The sequence below is a fragment of the Ammospiza caudacuta genome, chromosome 28 (genome assembly GCF_027887145.1).
Source record: "Ammospiza caudacuta isolate bAmmCau1 chromosome 28, bAmmCau1.pri, whole genome shotgun sequence".
NCBI classification, from domain to species: Eukaryota; Metazoa; Chordata; class Aves; order Passeriformes; family Passerellidae; genus Ammospiza; species Ammospiza caudacuta.
The window spans coordinates 5,396,820-5,412,330 of NC_080620.1; the positions used below are offsets into that span (position 1 = coordinate 5,396,820).

At 56.2% G+C, this 15,511-nt stretch overlaps 2 protein-coding genes across 3 annotated transcripts; one reads left to right on the forward strand and one right to left on the reverse strand.

Annotated features, from left to right (window-relative positions):
• Positions 1–160: 160 nt before the first annotated feature.
• Positions 161–6,460, reverse strand: YJU2 (YJU2 splicing factor homolog). Of its 2 annotated transcripts, XM_058821165.1 has the most exons (9): positions 6,386–6,460; positions 5,737–5,837; positions 5,358–5,502; positions 3,705–3,839; positions 3,337–3,518; positions 2,831–2,951; positions 1,691–1,820; positions 1,595–1,648; positions 161–766 (listed from the first exon to the last, which is right to left on the reverse strand). In XM_058821165.1, exons 1-9 carry the CDS (start codon positions 6,407–6,409, stop codon positions 678–680), a joined length of 981 nt encoding a protein of 326 aa, XP_058677148.1. In that variant the 5' UTR covers positions 6,410–6,460; the 3' UTR covers positions 161–677. The 2 variants fall into 2 exon arrangements, with proteins under 2 accessions (XP_058677148.1, XP_058677147.1); XM_058821164.1 differs by having other exon boundaries at positions 1,595–1,820.
• An 806-nt stretch (positions 6,461–7,266) lies between these two features.
• Positions 7,267–15,168, forward strand: LOC131568789 (heterogeneous nuclear ribonucleoprotein M-like). The gene is made up of 4 exons (XM_058820863.1): positions 7,267–7,448; positions 9,864–10,033; positions 15,013–15,065; positions 15,127–15,168. The coding sequence occupies exons 1-4, from the start codon at positions 7,318–7,320 to the stop codon at positions 15,166–15,168; spliced, it is 396 nt and encodes a 131-aa protein (XP_058676846.1). The 5' UTR covers positions 7,267–7,317.
• Positions 15,169–15,511: the final 343 nt, after the last annotated feature.

A 15,511-nucleotide genomic window follows, 5' to 3' on the forward strand; every position in this document is an offset into this window, starting at 1 on the left:
GGTGGGCACTGGGTGCGGGGTCCCTGTCACGGGGGTGGGTGGGGGTCCCACAGTGCCCACGTACAAATCAGTCTCTGATGAAGATGAAGCTTTGGGATGAAGCTCGGATCTGGCTCTGCCTGATCCCATTTATTCCGGAGTGTGGCTGCTGGAACGTGAGGATGGCTTTGTCCCCGAGCTCCTGGGGACATCTGGGGGGGCTGCTGGTGGCAGGACAGCCCTGTCCCCGCACTGAGGGGCTGCAGGAGCCCCCGGGGGTGTGCAAAGGTGGCACCTGACACACCCTGGGAGGGGAACAGGGGGACTGAGCACCCACCTTCCCCTGCACCCCTGTGGAAGTTCAGCCCCAAGGTCCCCTTCCTGCTGAAGGGGAGTCAGGACACCCCAAACCCAACCTGGGCACGGTCACTGAGGGGGAGTGAGGGCAGTGGCACCCCCAGAATGGACACAGCAGAGTCTTGTGCAGCCCTGGCCTTGCAAACACATCCTGGGAGCAGGGCTGGGACCCAGCAGCGCTGCTGCAGGGAAACACCTTCCCTGCACTGCTGCTGCTGCTGCTGCAGGGCTGGAGGTGACAACAGCGGTGGCCGGGACCCCTCGGGCCCCTGGGGGCGCTTCCAGAGCAGCAGGAGCGGGAACAGCCCCGTCCCTGCCCTGTCCCTGCCCCCGCTGTCCCCTCAGTCGCTGGCGCTGTCCTCGCTGTCCGAGTAGGCTCCCAACAAACCCAGTGAGGACGTGGCTGCTGCTGCTGCTGCTGGAAGGGAGCCTGGAAAGGGAGGGAGGGAGAGGATCCGGTCAGGTCCAGCCTCCCCGGGGCAGCCTGGGGAGATCCCGGGTGGAGCCGCATCCCTGGATGGACCCTGAGCTCAGGGAGGATCAATCAGGGGGATAAACAGCTCCTGCAGCCCTCGGCTGAGCCTCCCTCCTCTACTCTGAGGGAAACACCGAGGTCTGGGACCCCCTTCTCCCTCCACAGCCCCCTGGGAGGCTCCAGACCCCGGCAAGGGAGAGAGGAGCCAGCTCTGGGCTCCCAGCACCCCAGGGGACAGCAGCCTGGAGCAGGAGGCTGGGGGAGCCCAGGGACAAGGGGACACCTCCAAAAGCTGTCCCTCCCCAGGGATGCCCCAAGGGCAGAGGAACTCACTAAGCCAAAGGCTCAGAATCAACCAGCCCAGAACAAATCCGCCCCCCATGTCCTTCCCCAAACCCACGGCTCCCCTGGCTTGCTGGAAAAACCTTCCAGCTTGTTTTGTGGTCCTTAAAGCTTCCCAGCTCCAGCAGCAAGGCTGGATTTATCACCAGGCCCCAAACCAAAGCAGTTCTCCTGCTGTTCCACCCCTGTCTCACTGTTGTGATGCCCCCAGGGCTGTATCTGCTGTTTTGGAGCTCCTGGCCTTGCCAATCTGTCCCCAAGGCCGTGGCTGAGAGCCAAGAGCCAGGAGGGAGAATCATCCTCACCAGGAAGCTCCTGGAAATGGGGACAACCCCCTGTTGTCACACCAGCCCACCAGAGAGCCCAGCCCAGGCTCTGAGCACGGTGCCAACCCCACCCAGGAGGTGCCAGAGCCCCCCAGGGCCCAGCCAGGGCAGGTACCAGTGCTGGCCGTGGTGCCTCTGGTTTCCATCCCGTTTTCCAGGGCAGGATCTGCCTTCTCCTTCTCCTTCTCCTTCTCCTTCTCCTTCTCCTTCTCCTTCTCCTTCTCCTTCTCCTTCTCCTTCCTGCGGGCCACCAGCCCTGCCAGCTGGGCCTTGGTGCTCAGCTTGCCCACGCTGCGCTCCCAGCTCTCCATCCTGGGCCTCTTGCTTTGGGGCTGGGGGCCCTGTGGGCACAGCCAGGGTCAGGGGGCTCCAGCTTGGAGGGGATTTTGGGGATAAAAGCAGCAGAGACACGAGGAGAGGGGGCTGAGGGGGGATTCTGCCCCTGCAGGGATGGCACAGGACAAAAGGGGATGTGGATCTGCAAAGCTGCCCCTGGAGATCCATGTCCCACTGGCAGAGAGCTAAAGCCAGCCTTGGGATGGCCCTGGGATGCTGGGGAGGCAGAGAAAAGAATCTTAAAGGACCTTAAAGCCCATCCAATCCCACCTTTCACTATCTTAGGTGGCTCTGAGCCCTGTCCAACCTGACCTTGGACACTTCCAGCCACAGCTTCTCTGGAAATCTGCTCCGAAGTCTCCTGAAACCCAATCCAACCCTCCCCTGCCTCAGTTCCAGCCCATTCTCCCGTGTCCTATCCCTCCCTGCAGGGTAGAAGTTGTTTTCTCTGTGTTTTATCAGCTCCTTTCAAGGCCACTGAGCAGCCCTGGGTGCCTGCAGGTGCCCAGCCATGGACCCAGTGAGTCTGGGTGCCCTGGGCACAGGGATTAGTGCCAGGCCAGGGAGCACAGCTGGGATTAACCCCAGGCACGGCAGCTTTGATCCAGCCCAGCAGCCCTGGGGCAGGGAGGACAGCAGGGGGAGGGCAGGGCTGTTTGCTGGGATAATCCCTCCCTCCAGCTCTTTTGTTCTGCCTGAATCCAAAGCCCGGCCCAGAGCACTGAAACCCTGCCTGGAGCAGCAGCAGGGCCCAGCAGAGCTGTTCTTCCTGAGGAAGGGAGGGTGGGGACAGCGTGGGGACAGCTCCATGCCTGCCTTTGTCACCAGCTCAGCCCGGAATCCCCAAAGATCTCTGGCTCCTCTCAGCCCAGTGCACAGGCACTCGGCCTTTGGGAGCTGCTCAGGCGTGACACCAGCCCGGTGTCACCCACACAGGGACACAATGGGCACACACAGAGCCCCAGGACAGAGCAGAGGGGCTGGGGAAGGGCAGGGCAGGCTGTGCCCCTCTCACCTCCTGCAGGATGTCCGTGGGTTTGCTCTGGGCCGCGGGGTTGGGGCGAGGTTTGGTTGGTTCCTCGTCAGAGTCGGAATCCTCCAGGAGCCGCCGGTTCTGGGCCTGTTCCAGCATGGCCCTGCTGGGACACAGGAGGGCTGGGGCTGCATCCATCCCTCTGCCAGGCCCTGCTGGCTCCAGGGGAGCTGGGGACAGCACAGGAGCCTCGGGGTCCCCCTTCCCAAGGGGTTCTGTGCCAGCCTGAGGGGTGGCAGCACTGGGATCTGGAGCTGCAGCCCAGAGCAGGGACTGTGCCCTTCCCAGGGGATTGGAACCCCCCAACAGCCCAGACCCCACAGGATCCCAGCCTGGCTGGGTGGGAAGGACCCCCCACTCCTTCCCTTCCCCCTGACCACTCTGCCAGGACAGGCTGGGATCTCCTCCCACCCCCAAATCCTGGTCACTCATTGCCCCTCTCCCAGCCCAGCCTGGCTCATGGCACCCCCAGCCCTCCCAGCCCTCACTTCATCTCCTGCTCGTCCTCCTCCTGCTCCCTGCGCCTCTGCTCCTCCTCCAGCTCCTTGTACTGCTTCAGCATGGCCTCAAAGTCCACGTTGGCCTGCCGCTGGTTGAGCTCCTTCAGCTCCTGCAGGTTCTCCAGGACCTCCATCTCCAGCTTGGAGTCCTTGGTCCGGTTCTCCAGGACCTGGGTGGGAGAAGTTGGGATATTTGAGGCAGCAGAGCCTGATAGGAACTTCCAACACCTCCCCACAAGAGGATCCTCCTCATCCTCATTTGTGGGTAGGACAGGAAAGCCTGAATGGCTGCAAAGTCACTGCTGGGGCTGGGGGAGGTCAGGCAGAGTGGCAGAGGTTTCCTGCACTCCTTGTACCTTCATGGGATTGTTGAGCTCCTCCTCTTCCCTTTCCTTCTGCATCCTCTTCTCCTCCTCCTCCAGGAGCTTCTCTGCCTGGAAGTTCCTGGTGGCTCCGTGCTCCATGGTGTAATCTGTGTTCTCGGGGTCTGTCTGAGGGGGAACAGCAGCAGCACAAGCACTGAGGGTGGGGATCCTGCTCCAGGCACCCCACAGCCACACAACCCCAGCCCCATGAACTGGGCAAGGGCTGATCCAGCCAAAACCCCACCCTGAGACTCAGCTGCTGTGGTTTTGTGGTTCCCCAATCCCACCACACTCTTTAATACATTCACCAGAAATTCTCAAATCAATGAACAAAATAAACCGCTCCATCAGCCTTTGCTGGGCAGGAGTCAGGGAATCATGGAACACCCTGAGCTGGAAGGGACAGCAGCTCCTGCCTCTGAGTGGGACAACCCCACCAACCCCACTGTCCAAGGGCTCCTGGCAGCCCCCATTCCCTGGGGGAATTCAATCCACCATCCTGGGGGGAAAAACCTTTCCCCGATCTCCATCCCACAATCTTGGGGGGAAAAACCTTTCCCTGATCTCCATCCCACAATCTTGGGGGGAAAAACCTTTCCATGATCTCCATCCCACAATCTTGGGGGGAAAACCTTTCCCTGATCTCCATCCTACCATCCTGGGGGGAAAAACCTTTCCCTGATCTCCATCTCACCATCCTGAGGGGAAAAACCTTTCCCTGATCTCCATCCCACAATCTTGGGGGGAAAAACCTTTCCCTGATCTCCATCCCACCATCCTGGGGGGAAAAACCTTTCCCCGATCTCCATCCCACAATCTTGGGGGGAAAAACCTTTCCCTGATCTCCATCCCACCATCCTGAGGGGAAAAACCTTTCCCTGATCTCCATCCCACCATCCTGAGGGGAAAAACCTTTCCCCGATCTCCATCACACACCCCTGGAGGGGAAAAACCTTTCCCTGATCTCCATCCCACCATCCTGGGGGGAAAAACCTTTCCCTGATCTCCATCCCACCATCCTGAGGGGAAAAACCTCTCCTTAATCTTCATCCCACACCCCTGGGGGAAAACCTTCCCCTGATCTCCATCCCTGGCACAGCTCCAGCCTCTCCCTGGTGTTCAATTTGCAGCAACCCCAACGAGGGGAGAGATGAGTGAATCTGACTCCATGTTCTTAGAAGGCTGGTTTATTATTTTATCATCTATATTATATTAAAGAATGCTGACTAAAGAATAGAGAAATGATATAGACAGAAGGCTTAACAAGAATGACAATGAAAATTTGTGACTCCTTCCAGAGTCCCAAACAGCTGGCTGTGATTGGTCATTAAATAAAAACAATTCACATGAAACCAACCAAACAATCACTTGTTGGATAAAGAAATTTCGAAAACACATTCCAAAGCAGCAAAACACAGGAGAAGCAATGAGATAATATTGTTTTCATTTTTCTCTGAGGCTTCCCAGCTTCCCAGGAGAGAAATCCTGGCAAAGGGATTTTTCAGAAAATGTGACAGTGACACCTTGGGATGCTGAGGCCAGGCTGACCCTGGGGGTGATCTCAGCCAGGCAAGGAGAGCCTGGGGCTTATGGGGGCTCACCTTGGAGGTGATCTCAGCCAGGCTGGGGCTCAGGGGGGCTCACCTTGAACGTGATCTCAGCCAGACACCGAGTGCACTTGATGTAGAAGCGGAAGATGGGCAGCCCCAGGTAGGACTCGTTCTGCACCGTCTCCTTGCGGGCGTTGAACTTCTTGCCCTTGTAGATGTACTCCCCACACGTCTTGCACCTGGCCAGCGGCAGGGAAACGTCCTCAGGGGGCAACAGGGAGGGTGTGGGGTGGTTTTGGGATCGCCAGGATGAAGGAGGGATTGAGAATCTGACTCTGTGTCCCTGCTCCTGGTGCTGGGTGGCTGTTGAGGCCATTCCAACCCATCCCAACCCATCCCGGGGGTGACCCAATTATTCCAGGAGTGACCCCAGAGTCCCAGGAGTGACCCCACAGCTCCAGGGCTGCTCTCACCTCATGTTGAAGGGGGCCATGAGCCTCACCACGTACTGCCGGTCCTTGGGCAGCTTCAGCTTTGGGATCTTGGCCGGATCAAAGTCCGGGGGGTAATATTTCTGTGGAGAGAGGAGATTTGCAGGTTCTAGAAATGTTTCTATGGACACAGAGCAGATTTGGAAGTTCTGAGAGTGTTCCTGTGGACACAGAGTGGATCTGGGAATGCTGGAGCACCGGGAATCTCCTCATTCCCCACAGCTCAGACAGGAGGCTGCAGCCAGGTGGGGCTCGGGCTCTGCTGCCAGGGAAAAGCAGCAGGATGAGAGGAAGCGGCCCCAGCGGGATTTAAACCGGACACCGGGAATTCCCTCATGGGAAGGGTTGGTAAATTCTGAATGAGCTGCCCGGGGGGGTCTGGAGTCTCCATCCCTGGAGGTACCCAAGCACGGCCTGGACGGGCACGCGGTGCTCGGGGCTGGGGACAGGGCGGGCACCGGGCACCGCTGGGACTCGGTCCCGGGGCTTTTCCAGCCTCAGTGATCCCGGGATCTCGAGCGACTCCCGAACCAGCCGGGACTCCCCAGAGCCCTCGGGGAGCCCTCGCCGGGCCCAGACCGGCTCGGGACGCTCCCGCGGCCTCTCTGACGGGGATTTTTCCCCAACTCACGTTCAGCACTTTCCGTTCCGACATCGCTGCGGCTTCTCCCGATCCCCGGTGCTGCCGGTGCTGCCCCCGCGCTCCTCACCGCTTCCGGGTGTGGCCCGCCCCCTCCGCCGCTCATTGGCGCAGCGGGCCGCGGCCTCCCGCTCCTCGCTTGTTATTGGCTGATCCAGCTGCCTGTCAAAGGATCCGCCCACGGCTGTTGTACAACCCAGGCCAGAGTCCGCCGGAAAGCCGCGACCTCACAAGGGGTTCCGCACACTCTTGGCTCCTGGCGGGGGGCTGTCATTCGGCTGGGGGACCCCGGGGCTGCGATCTGGGGCTGGGGAAACTCGGCGTTCTCACAGCAACATGGACATCCCATGTGGGCCCCGGTCTCCCCTGATCTCCCCTGACACGTACTCATCATGTAGCTAACACTCCCCAAACCGTCTGGTTTGTGTTTAAAATGTCACTTTCTTTCTAAAAACCAAGGATTCTGAGTCCCGTTGAATTTGCAGTCGTTTTTCCGCTCACTCCACTGAGCATGCGCAGCCACGGCAGCCATGCTGTACAGCACCTCCGCACTGCGCATGCGGCGTTGCCGTTGCCGCCATTCCGTACAGCGCACCTCCCAGCGCGGGCAGTCCCAGGTGCCGCTGCCGGCTGCCCCGTCCGCATCGCGTGGCTGCAGCCTTGCGCACTGTCAGATCCTCACTCGTCGGTGCTGCCCGCGCCTCCTGCGCGGCACTGCCACACCGCGCCCGCGCAGATCCGCCATTACCGCCGGCGGTGCCGCCTCAGCGCGCATGCGCAGCGCCTCACGCGCCGGTTTCCGCCGCCCCGCGCACGGCCGGTTCCCCCTCGCGCGCATGCGCGGAGCCGCGCCCCCTGGCGGCCCGGCCTGCGCCGCCGTCCCGTCGTGCCCCGCGCTCCCCACACAAAGGACGCGCTGGGAAATGGCGGCGGCCGCGGCCTCGCAAAACGCCCCCGGGAAAATGGAGCCGCCCCCGGCGGCGGCCGCGGCGGCGGCGGCGGCTCCGCCAGCGCCCAACGGGGCGGCCGGCGCGGGGGGGCCGCCTCCCAAGAGGTAGGAGGGCCGTGAGGGGCCGCGCTGCCGGTGGGGCCGAGGGGCCGCGTGTGGCCTCCGCGCTCCTGGGCCCGGCCTGAGGGCGGCGGGGCGGACCGGGGCCGGCGAGGGGTCCCGGGGAGGTCCGTACCGGTGCGGGGCCGCTCCTGGCGCTGCGGCCGCTGCTCCCTCCGGGCACGCCTTGGGATCCCGGGCGGGGCCTTCCCGGAGGCGCCTCCGGGGCTCCCGCGGCGCTCTGGGCCCGGTCCCGGCGGGCAGCGAGCCCTGGGGTCACCCCAATCCTGTGGGATCCCCTCCGTCTCCTGCGATCCCCTCATCCCCTCAGGAAAAGCTGCTGCTGAGTTCTGGCGGAGTTTGGGCATGTTTAAGTTCATTACTTTCTGTGCTCTCAGTAAGTTGTGAGAACTCCGTTGCTCTCAGCACCCCCCTGATCCTGCTGTTCGCTTTTTTGCTCCTTTTTGGAGGTAATTTACGCGTGAGTGGATTTAGGAGCGCAAACACCTCGAGGAGGGTGAGAGTTTAAGGTGGTGCCGGGGAGGGGTTGCACAATCCCTCGGTAAAACGTTACAGAAATTCAAACCAGAATCGGCCCCGCTGCAGTTCCGGCTCTGTGAACGTGGGGATGAAGGGCACAAAAAGCCTCTGCTGCTTCTCACTTCCTCGTGTTGGTTCTCGATGGAAATTCCACAGTTGGCAAAGCCGGTTTTGGTGCCAAATGCACTGAATAGAAAGTTCTTCTCTCCCTCAGGGCGTTTTTGCGCTCGGTTTTATGGCGGGGTGATAAGAATCAGGTTGAACCTGGTGTGCTGTGATTCCTGCTGCAGACTCGAGCTTGGATTTGTGTTTCCCGGGAGCAGGAACAGCTTTCCACGTGTCGCTTTAGGGGAAAAAGATCCATATTCATTTTTTTTTCCATTGGAGGGCAGTCAGACTGTGCTTTGGGCAATAAAATAGTGTCAGACAGGATTTCATTGACTGCAGCTTGAGCCAGGCAGGGGCAGAGACACCCCAGGCACAGGGAAGGGTTTCCCACCCTGGATTCTGTTCCCACCACTCCTGGGAATGTGCAATCAGCAGTTTGTCTGCATGAGCAGCCAGTTAACTCCTGGAAGTATAAATAAAGATATCTCTGCTGTGATTTTGGTTTTCCTGACCCTGTTCCATTTGGGATGCCTCCAGGGAATTTGTTTGTGTCTGCGGGCGCAGTTCTGTGTGGAGTGTCCAGCTCCACGTTTCCACAGGGATAACACCAAGACTCCTGTGGCCTTGGGGAAACCCAGTTTCAGAAATAACAACTAAAATCTGAGTGCAGCTTTAACACAGCTGCATTTTCTGTTATTTCATCAACCAAACAGAAATGGATTGTCCTATTTCAAGTCTAAATTTGGAGTTTTAATTGTTTCATTAATTAAGAAGCTTTTAAAAAGTTTAGTGAGAGAAAGACTGGAAAATTCCCATCCCTGTGCCTGGAGAAGCTTTGGCTGCTGAGTGATGGAAGCAGAACGGAAATATTATCAAAAGAAACCTTCAGAGGTTTCTACATTCTTAATTTCCTTTTTCCCTGCAGGCTGTTGTGTTGGAATGGTTCTGAAGGGATTTCCTGGGATTTCTGACCTGGAATTTGCAGGGCTGCACAGGTGCTGGGTTGGGAAAAGCTCAGGACAGAGAGATTGTACAAAATTCAGCTTTTTTACCTGATGTGTTCTGAATTCCACCTCAAGATGTGTTGGTGCATCTTCTCCAGCTGCACTGAGTGAGCAAGGAGATTAATTGGATTAGTGAAGAGAATTATATAAGACCGAGTCTGAAGCTTTTTCTTCACTTGGTTTGGTTTTTTTCCTTTCAAGATGGGCTGTGCTGAGGTCCCTTTCCACCAGACTGCTCTGGGCTTCAGTGCTGCAGCCCTGGTTTTGTTCTGTGTCCTTTCCCACCCAAACTGCTCAGGGTTCTGTGCTGCAGCTCTGGTTTTGTTCCCTACCTGTGCTTTCCCACCCACACTGCTCTGGTTTTGTTCCCTCTGTGTTTTTTCCCACCCAAACTGCTCAGGGGTTCAGTGCTGCAGCCCTGGTTTTGTTCTGGCCCTGCTCCATCCCCAGAGCTCACAGGGGTCTCTGGTTTTGTCCCTCTGGGGATTCTGTCCCTGCCCCATCCCCAGAGCTCACAGGGGTCTCTGGTTTTGTCCCTCTGGGGATTCTGTCCCTGCTCCATCCCCAGAGCTCACAGGGGTCTCTGGTTTTGTCCCTCTGGTTTTGTCCCTCTGGTTCTGTTCTGTCCCTGCTCCATCCCCAGAGCTCACAGGGGTCTCTGGTTTTGTCCCTCTGGTTTTGTCCCTCTGGTTTTGTCCCTCTGTTTTGTCCCTCTGGTTCTGTTCTGGCCCTGCCCCATCCCCAGAGCTCACAGGCTCTCTCCTTGCAGTGAAGGCGAGCGCCCGACCCCCAATGAGAAGAAGAAGGAGAAGGGGATGAAGAGGGGAGGGAATCGCTTCGAGCCCTACGCCAACCCCGCCAAGCGGTACCGAGCCTTCATCACCAACATCCCCTTCGACGTCAAGTGGCAGTCCCTGAAGGACCTGGTCAAAGAGAAAGGTAAAGTGCAGCTCAGGTGGAGAGGCTGTGTGTGCTCCAGCCCGTGCCTGGCTCTCTCTGCAGCTCAGCACTCACCTCTGGGTGCACTTGGCCAGAGAATTTGGGAAAGCTCTTCCCGAAGCCTCCTGGGTGTTGCACAACCTGGTCCCTGGCAGCCTTCCAGGGGTGGTTCCTGTGGCATGCAGCTGATAGAGCCTCATCCCAGCGTTAGCAGTGTTTTCTTAGGGATCCAGCCCCAGGATTTCAGCAGGTTTTAGTGCAGCAGAACTTTCTGAAGCATGTTAATGTTTCTGGGCATTCAGGGTTACGTGCTGCTCTGGTGTGTGGATATCCAGCAGTGTCCCCAGACTCACAGGGGTCTGGGCTGGCTACCAGAGCCATTCTGCCATGGCTTGCAGTTCAATGTGTGGAAGGGTGACCTGCACAATCAGGTTGGTGCTTTGGCATGTGCTGCAGCAGAATCAGGGCTTTGGAAATCAGGTTTGTGGTGTTCCCCCTTCCACAATTCCCTTTAATTCCATGTGGATGGGAGCTGCCTTTGCTGACCTGAACACCTTCATCTCTTGAGGAAGATGAAGAGATTGAGCTGAGTACTCAGGTAGTGACAAGTCTAAAGTGGTGTCATTTCTTCAGGCTGGTGCCCAGCTTTCTAGTTTTCAAGTCACTTTGGAAGTGCAGCGGAGCGTCCAGCCTTAAAATGTCTAAAAACCAAGTTCAGAGTAACAGCACAACATTTCCTGTGGGCACTTCTGGATGCAGAGCCTCAGCCAGGGTAGTGGGCAGTGGTCATTGTGCTGGAGCTGGGCAAGGACTGACAGCTCAGGTGTTTGAGGTGTGGCCTGAAGAAGGGGAAAACAAAGTTCCAGAGGGTCTCAATGGTTTGTCTTCGGTGGCAGAAGGGAACAGAGTCTGGAACAGCCATGGGGACCGGGAGCTTCCCTCGTGAGGGGCTGTTTGAGAGGCTGCGGTGGGTTTGTGCCATGGCAGCAGTGCCAGCCTCGAGGGCTGCTGGAGCAGACCCTGATGGTGGATGGAGCCCTCAGTGCCCCGTGGCTGCCCCAGAGCCGTTGGTGTTCGGGTGTGGAGGTGTCCAACTCTCTGAGCTGTGTGGGATCCTGTTCCCAGCGTCTGTGGTTTCTCTCCAGTTCCCGTGGATGGCAGAGGCCGGGCTGGGATTGTTTCCTGCCAGGCTGTTCAGCTGCTCATTCCAGCAGGAGCTCCCGAGGGAACCTTGGAGCCTTTTCCTTCTGGCTGCAGGGCTTGTCCTGCTAAATCTGGGGTCATTCCTGGGGTTTGGCACTGCTGGTGAATCCAACAGTTTGGATTTGCCCCGGAGCTGTTCTGGACTTCTCTCAAGCTGTGCTCAGTCCTCGGCCCGAGGCAGAGCAGTTCCAGGCCCCAGGAACTCCGACCCCTTGGAATTCTTGCTTTGGAAGCGTAAGAACGCCAGGCCAAACGTCCCAGGCTCTGGGAGCAGGTGGAGTTCTGTGCCCAAGGGGAAACCCTGGGTGTGTGAGGGCTCTGTGGCAGCAGGAGCTCAGCTCGGGGCTGTCCCTGCAGCCTGGGAGTGGCCAGGCTGTCCAGGTGCCACCTCTGGCTCTCCCCACGCTGTGGCTCGGGCGTCCCAGTGGATTGGTTGGAGAAACTCAATTACAGGTATGCAGTGGGAGTGTTGGTAATGCAATGAAGAGATGTTCTTGCTTGGAACTCCCAGGTTTAGCTGGCAGACACGAGGTGTTACCTTAGTGCACAGTCCCCAGGATTTGGTCCCAGTGTGGGGTTCTGGGGAGCCAGGGAGGGAGGGATGGGGAAGGGATGTGCTGTTCTGCCCTTGGCCTGTTCCCCCTTCTGTTTGCTGGTCTCTGATCGGTTGCTCTGTTTCCCTTGGGCTTTCACCATCTTTCCAAGCAATCTCAGCCCTTCCCTGGCTGCAGGGAGCTTTTCACTCCCTCTGCTGCCCGAGCTCTTCAAGAGCCTAAATCACCTTGTCTGGGGGTTCTCTTGCAAAAGGGAAGTTTCTCTTCCCCATCTGTGACAGAACTGCTGACTGCTGTCTCTGCTTTGGGAAGGTTTTCCTTCTCCCTTTTCAGCCAAAGCTTTGCATATGTAAAACTTGCTCCTCTTCTCCCCCCTGTAAGTTTTCAGGGGTTGTCTGTCCCAAGCTTTTACCTGTGATTGAGGGAGAGCTGTGGCCAGCTCTGCTTTGCCTCACACTGCAAATGTGAAGCTTTCTGATCCTCTTGGATCACTGGTTCTTCACAAGATGAGGAGACATCCAGCCAATTTGGAGTTTACCTTCCATATTTAGTATTTACTTTTGGCCCTGGAGGCCAAGGAATAACTGATTTGAAGCATTTCCCCTGTCCCAGTTCTGTGCTTGCTCCCACTTCCCTTTGAACCCTTCACACCTCTCAGAGCTCTTTGGTTTGTCACAAACTGTTCAAATCAAATTGCCCAAGCTAAAGTTGTTATTTCTGTCTGAGCTGGTTCTGGGGAGTTCCCAGATGTGTCTTGAGGGCCTCAGATCCCTCTGTGACTCCTGACCTGAGATTCCTGGCCAGGCCCTGCAGAGTATTGGAATTCTGCTGGAGCAGCCCAGCTTGAACACTGGCATTTTCTGTACTGATAAACTTTGGGAAGTGATGCAAAGTTTTAAAGCAGATTAAAAATAATGCCTGTGATAAATAGCACTGAAGCTTCCTTCACTTAGGATTTCTGCTTATTGCAGTAAATTCTGCTCCAGTCTCTTGGTTTGGGAAAAGCTGCATTTCCAAACTTTAAGTGTGAGATTTAAATAAATCCATCAATCAGTCTCCCCTACATTAAGTCTTGAAGACACCATGGGGAAGATGTTCCTTCATGGAACCTGCAGTGACTGGAGCCAGTGTCTTTGGGAAGTTTCCTCCCTTGGGAAGCTCCTGAAGTGACAGTGTTTGTGCTTGGATGAAATTTCTCTGGGATGTTCCCTGTCAGAATCCAGCTGTTCTCTGACACAAGGGAATCCTGCCAGGGTTCCTGGGCATTTATCCTGGTCCAGCACATGGATATCTGCTCCTGGTACTTTTCCATGGCATCCTGTGCTTTGGGATCTACAAAAACACCCCAAAACCCCAAATAAAATGTGACCCGGCCTGGCTTCTTAAAAAATGTTTCCTTTGCCAGCTGCAGACAAGGTTCTTCTGGCAGAGGGGTTGGGTTGGCTCCTCTCACACATTTTAAGGTGAAATTAAAGCATTTTCATGGCAGTGGCTGTGGGCTCTGTCTTGGCTCAGAGCTGTGGCAGTGGGGGTGTCATTGCCCCCTCCTGCTGTTCTGAAATTGGGCTCTTGAGGAAGTTCAGGTGTCCTTCAGAGCAAAGCAGCCACTTCAGGCTGGACATTTGGATTTTCATGGATCTGTAAGACTCCAGCAGGAAGTTCTGAGCAAAATTGGCACAGACTCAACTTTCCAAGGTATTCCCGGAGATCTTGTGCTTCAGAGTCAGGGACTGGTTACAAGAGCAGATGTCCAATTGTACTGGATATCCTCAAGCTTGGCAGACCCCTTGGGAGCTGTTGGTGAGGAGCTGCAGGTGGGAGAGGAGAGGAGAGCCCTCACTCTGGGCAGTGCCAGACCTGGAAGCTGTGGCTCAGAGAGGATTTGGAGTGGAGCTCACTGGGAAGAGCTGAATCCTGCCCAGGTGAGGCTGGGCTGTGGCTGCTGCTGTTGAGCTGGATGGCAACAGAACCTCAGGGCACTGCTGAGCCCCCAGGGCTCCTTGGGAACAGCCCCAGTGTGCTGTGGGAGCTCAGAGGGATTGCAGCTGGAATTCCTTCTCAGGCTGATCCCAGCTGCTGGAGCTGTGGGTGGTAATGGACGCTGGAGTCCCTTTCAGAGGGACTTGCCAGCCTTCTCCAGCCTCAAACATTGTCCTCCCAAAAGCAGGAGTGGATCAGAGCTGTTCATCCTGTTCTCTGAATGGAATGCTCCTACTGCTAAATGATTGTTTAAAATACAAAATGGAGATTACAAATCAGTGGGTTTGTTAAGCATTCCTGTTTTTTTCCAGCTTCAGGAGAGCCCTTCCAGGCTGTCAGTTTTCCAGTGTCCTGTAAATTGCTGGGCCTGGGGAGGTCAGGCTGAGAACCTCCCTGTGTGCCTGGCAAAGTCCTGTGAAACCCCAGTTCAGCTATTCATACTCAGCTGGCTCGTGGTTTCCCACAAATAAAACATTCCACCGTCCAGATAATGCAGCTTGGAGTCCTCCTGGTTTAAATTTAAACCCTAGGACTTCTAAAACCAGAAATGAAAAATATTTTTAGAAAAGCGTTTATTCCATTCTTCTGTATGCCAGTCCCTTCAAAGGCAGCAGCCATTTGAGTAGGTGCATTCTGGAGCTCCCTGCCAGGGTTATTTGGTCCTAGAGAGGCAATCCCAATCCTGTGAGGAAAGGTGGAATTTTTTATAAATTGCCTTTTGCTGTTGACAGTTTTGTCTTGAGAGCAAACATGGCAGATTTTAATGCTAAAATAGAATTTATTGTGGATTAAAAACCTGTTAAAATAAATAGCAGGCAGTGATCTCTTGATCTGTTGGTTCAGTGTGACTCCTTTTTTGTTTTTAAATCCTGACAAAAACAAGTCACGTGAAATTCTGGATTATGGATCCAGGACTGCATCCTGTGGGAAGCGAAGGAAGTTTGTTCCTGCAGCCTTTCCCATGGGTTTGGATTGCCTCAGGTAACGAGCGGGCACTAAAGATCCAGGGAACTGTGGAAATTTGTCTTTTGAGGTGGAGGAAAACCAAGAACATATTGAAGTGCTTGAAGCCTTTACTGCATACCTGTAATTGTCCAGTTTTGTGGTCTAGAGAACATGGAGTGTTTCTGGGCTTTCTTATAAGGCAGAGGCTCCATACACGGTTGTTGATTGTTCTAAATTCCCATTGTTTTCTTGGCTTTTCTCCCTTGGTATCTGTGTCGTCTGGAATCTGATTTGTAGTTGGTGAGGTAACATACGTGGAGCTCTTAATGGACGCTGAAGGAAAGTCAAGGGTAAGTGTTTGAGAGTTTCTTTGTGGATTTTCTACCTGAAATGTTTCTGTGTGCTGGACAGGAGGCCAGGGAGGCTCAGAGTGTGGATGTGCAGCGGCTCTAGGTCAGGAGTGCCGTGGGATGGGAGGAGGTGGGGTGGGCTCTGCAGGCAGGAGCTGTTCCCCGCGTGCCGTTGGCGTTGGCCGTGTGACCCTGGAGCCCAGCAGGCAGGACAGGGCTCTGCAATATTCCTGTGCTTTGGAAAAGTCACTCGAGAGGTTGGCTGAGTTTGGAAGGGCCAGGGTGCGACAGCAGGTGCTGCAAGCTCCACTCCTGGGCCAGGAGAGAGAGGGAAATTGAAATTCCTAAATGTAAACGTTCAGTGCCTTCATGGGCCTTGAGCCCAGGATCAGGGAGGACAATAGGAGCACTCCTAAGTGTCCTGAAGGATATGGATGTAGGGTGAG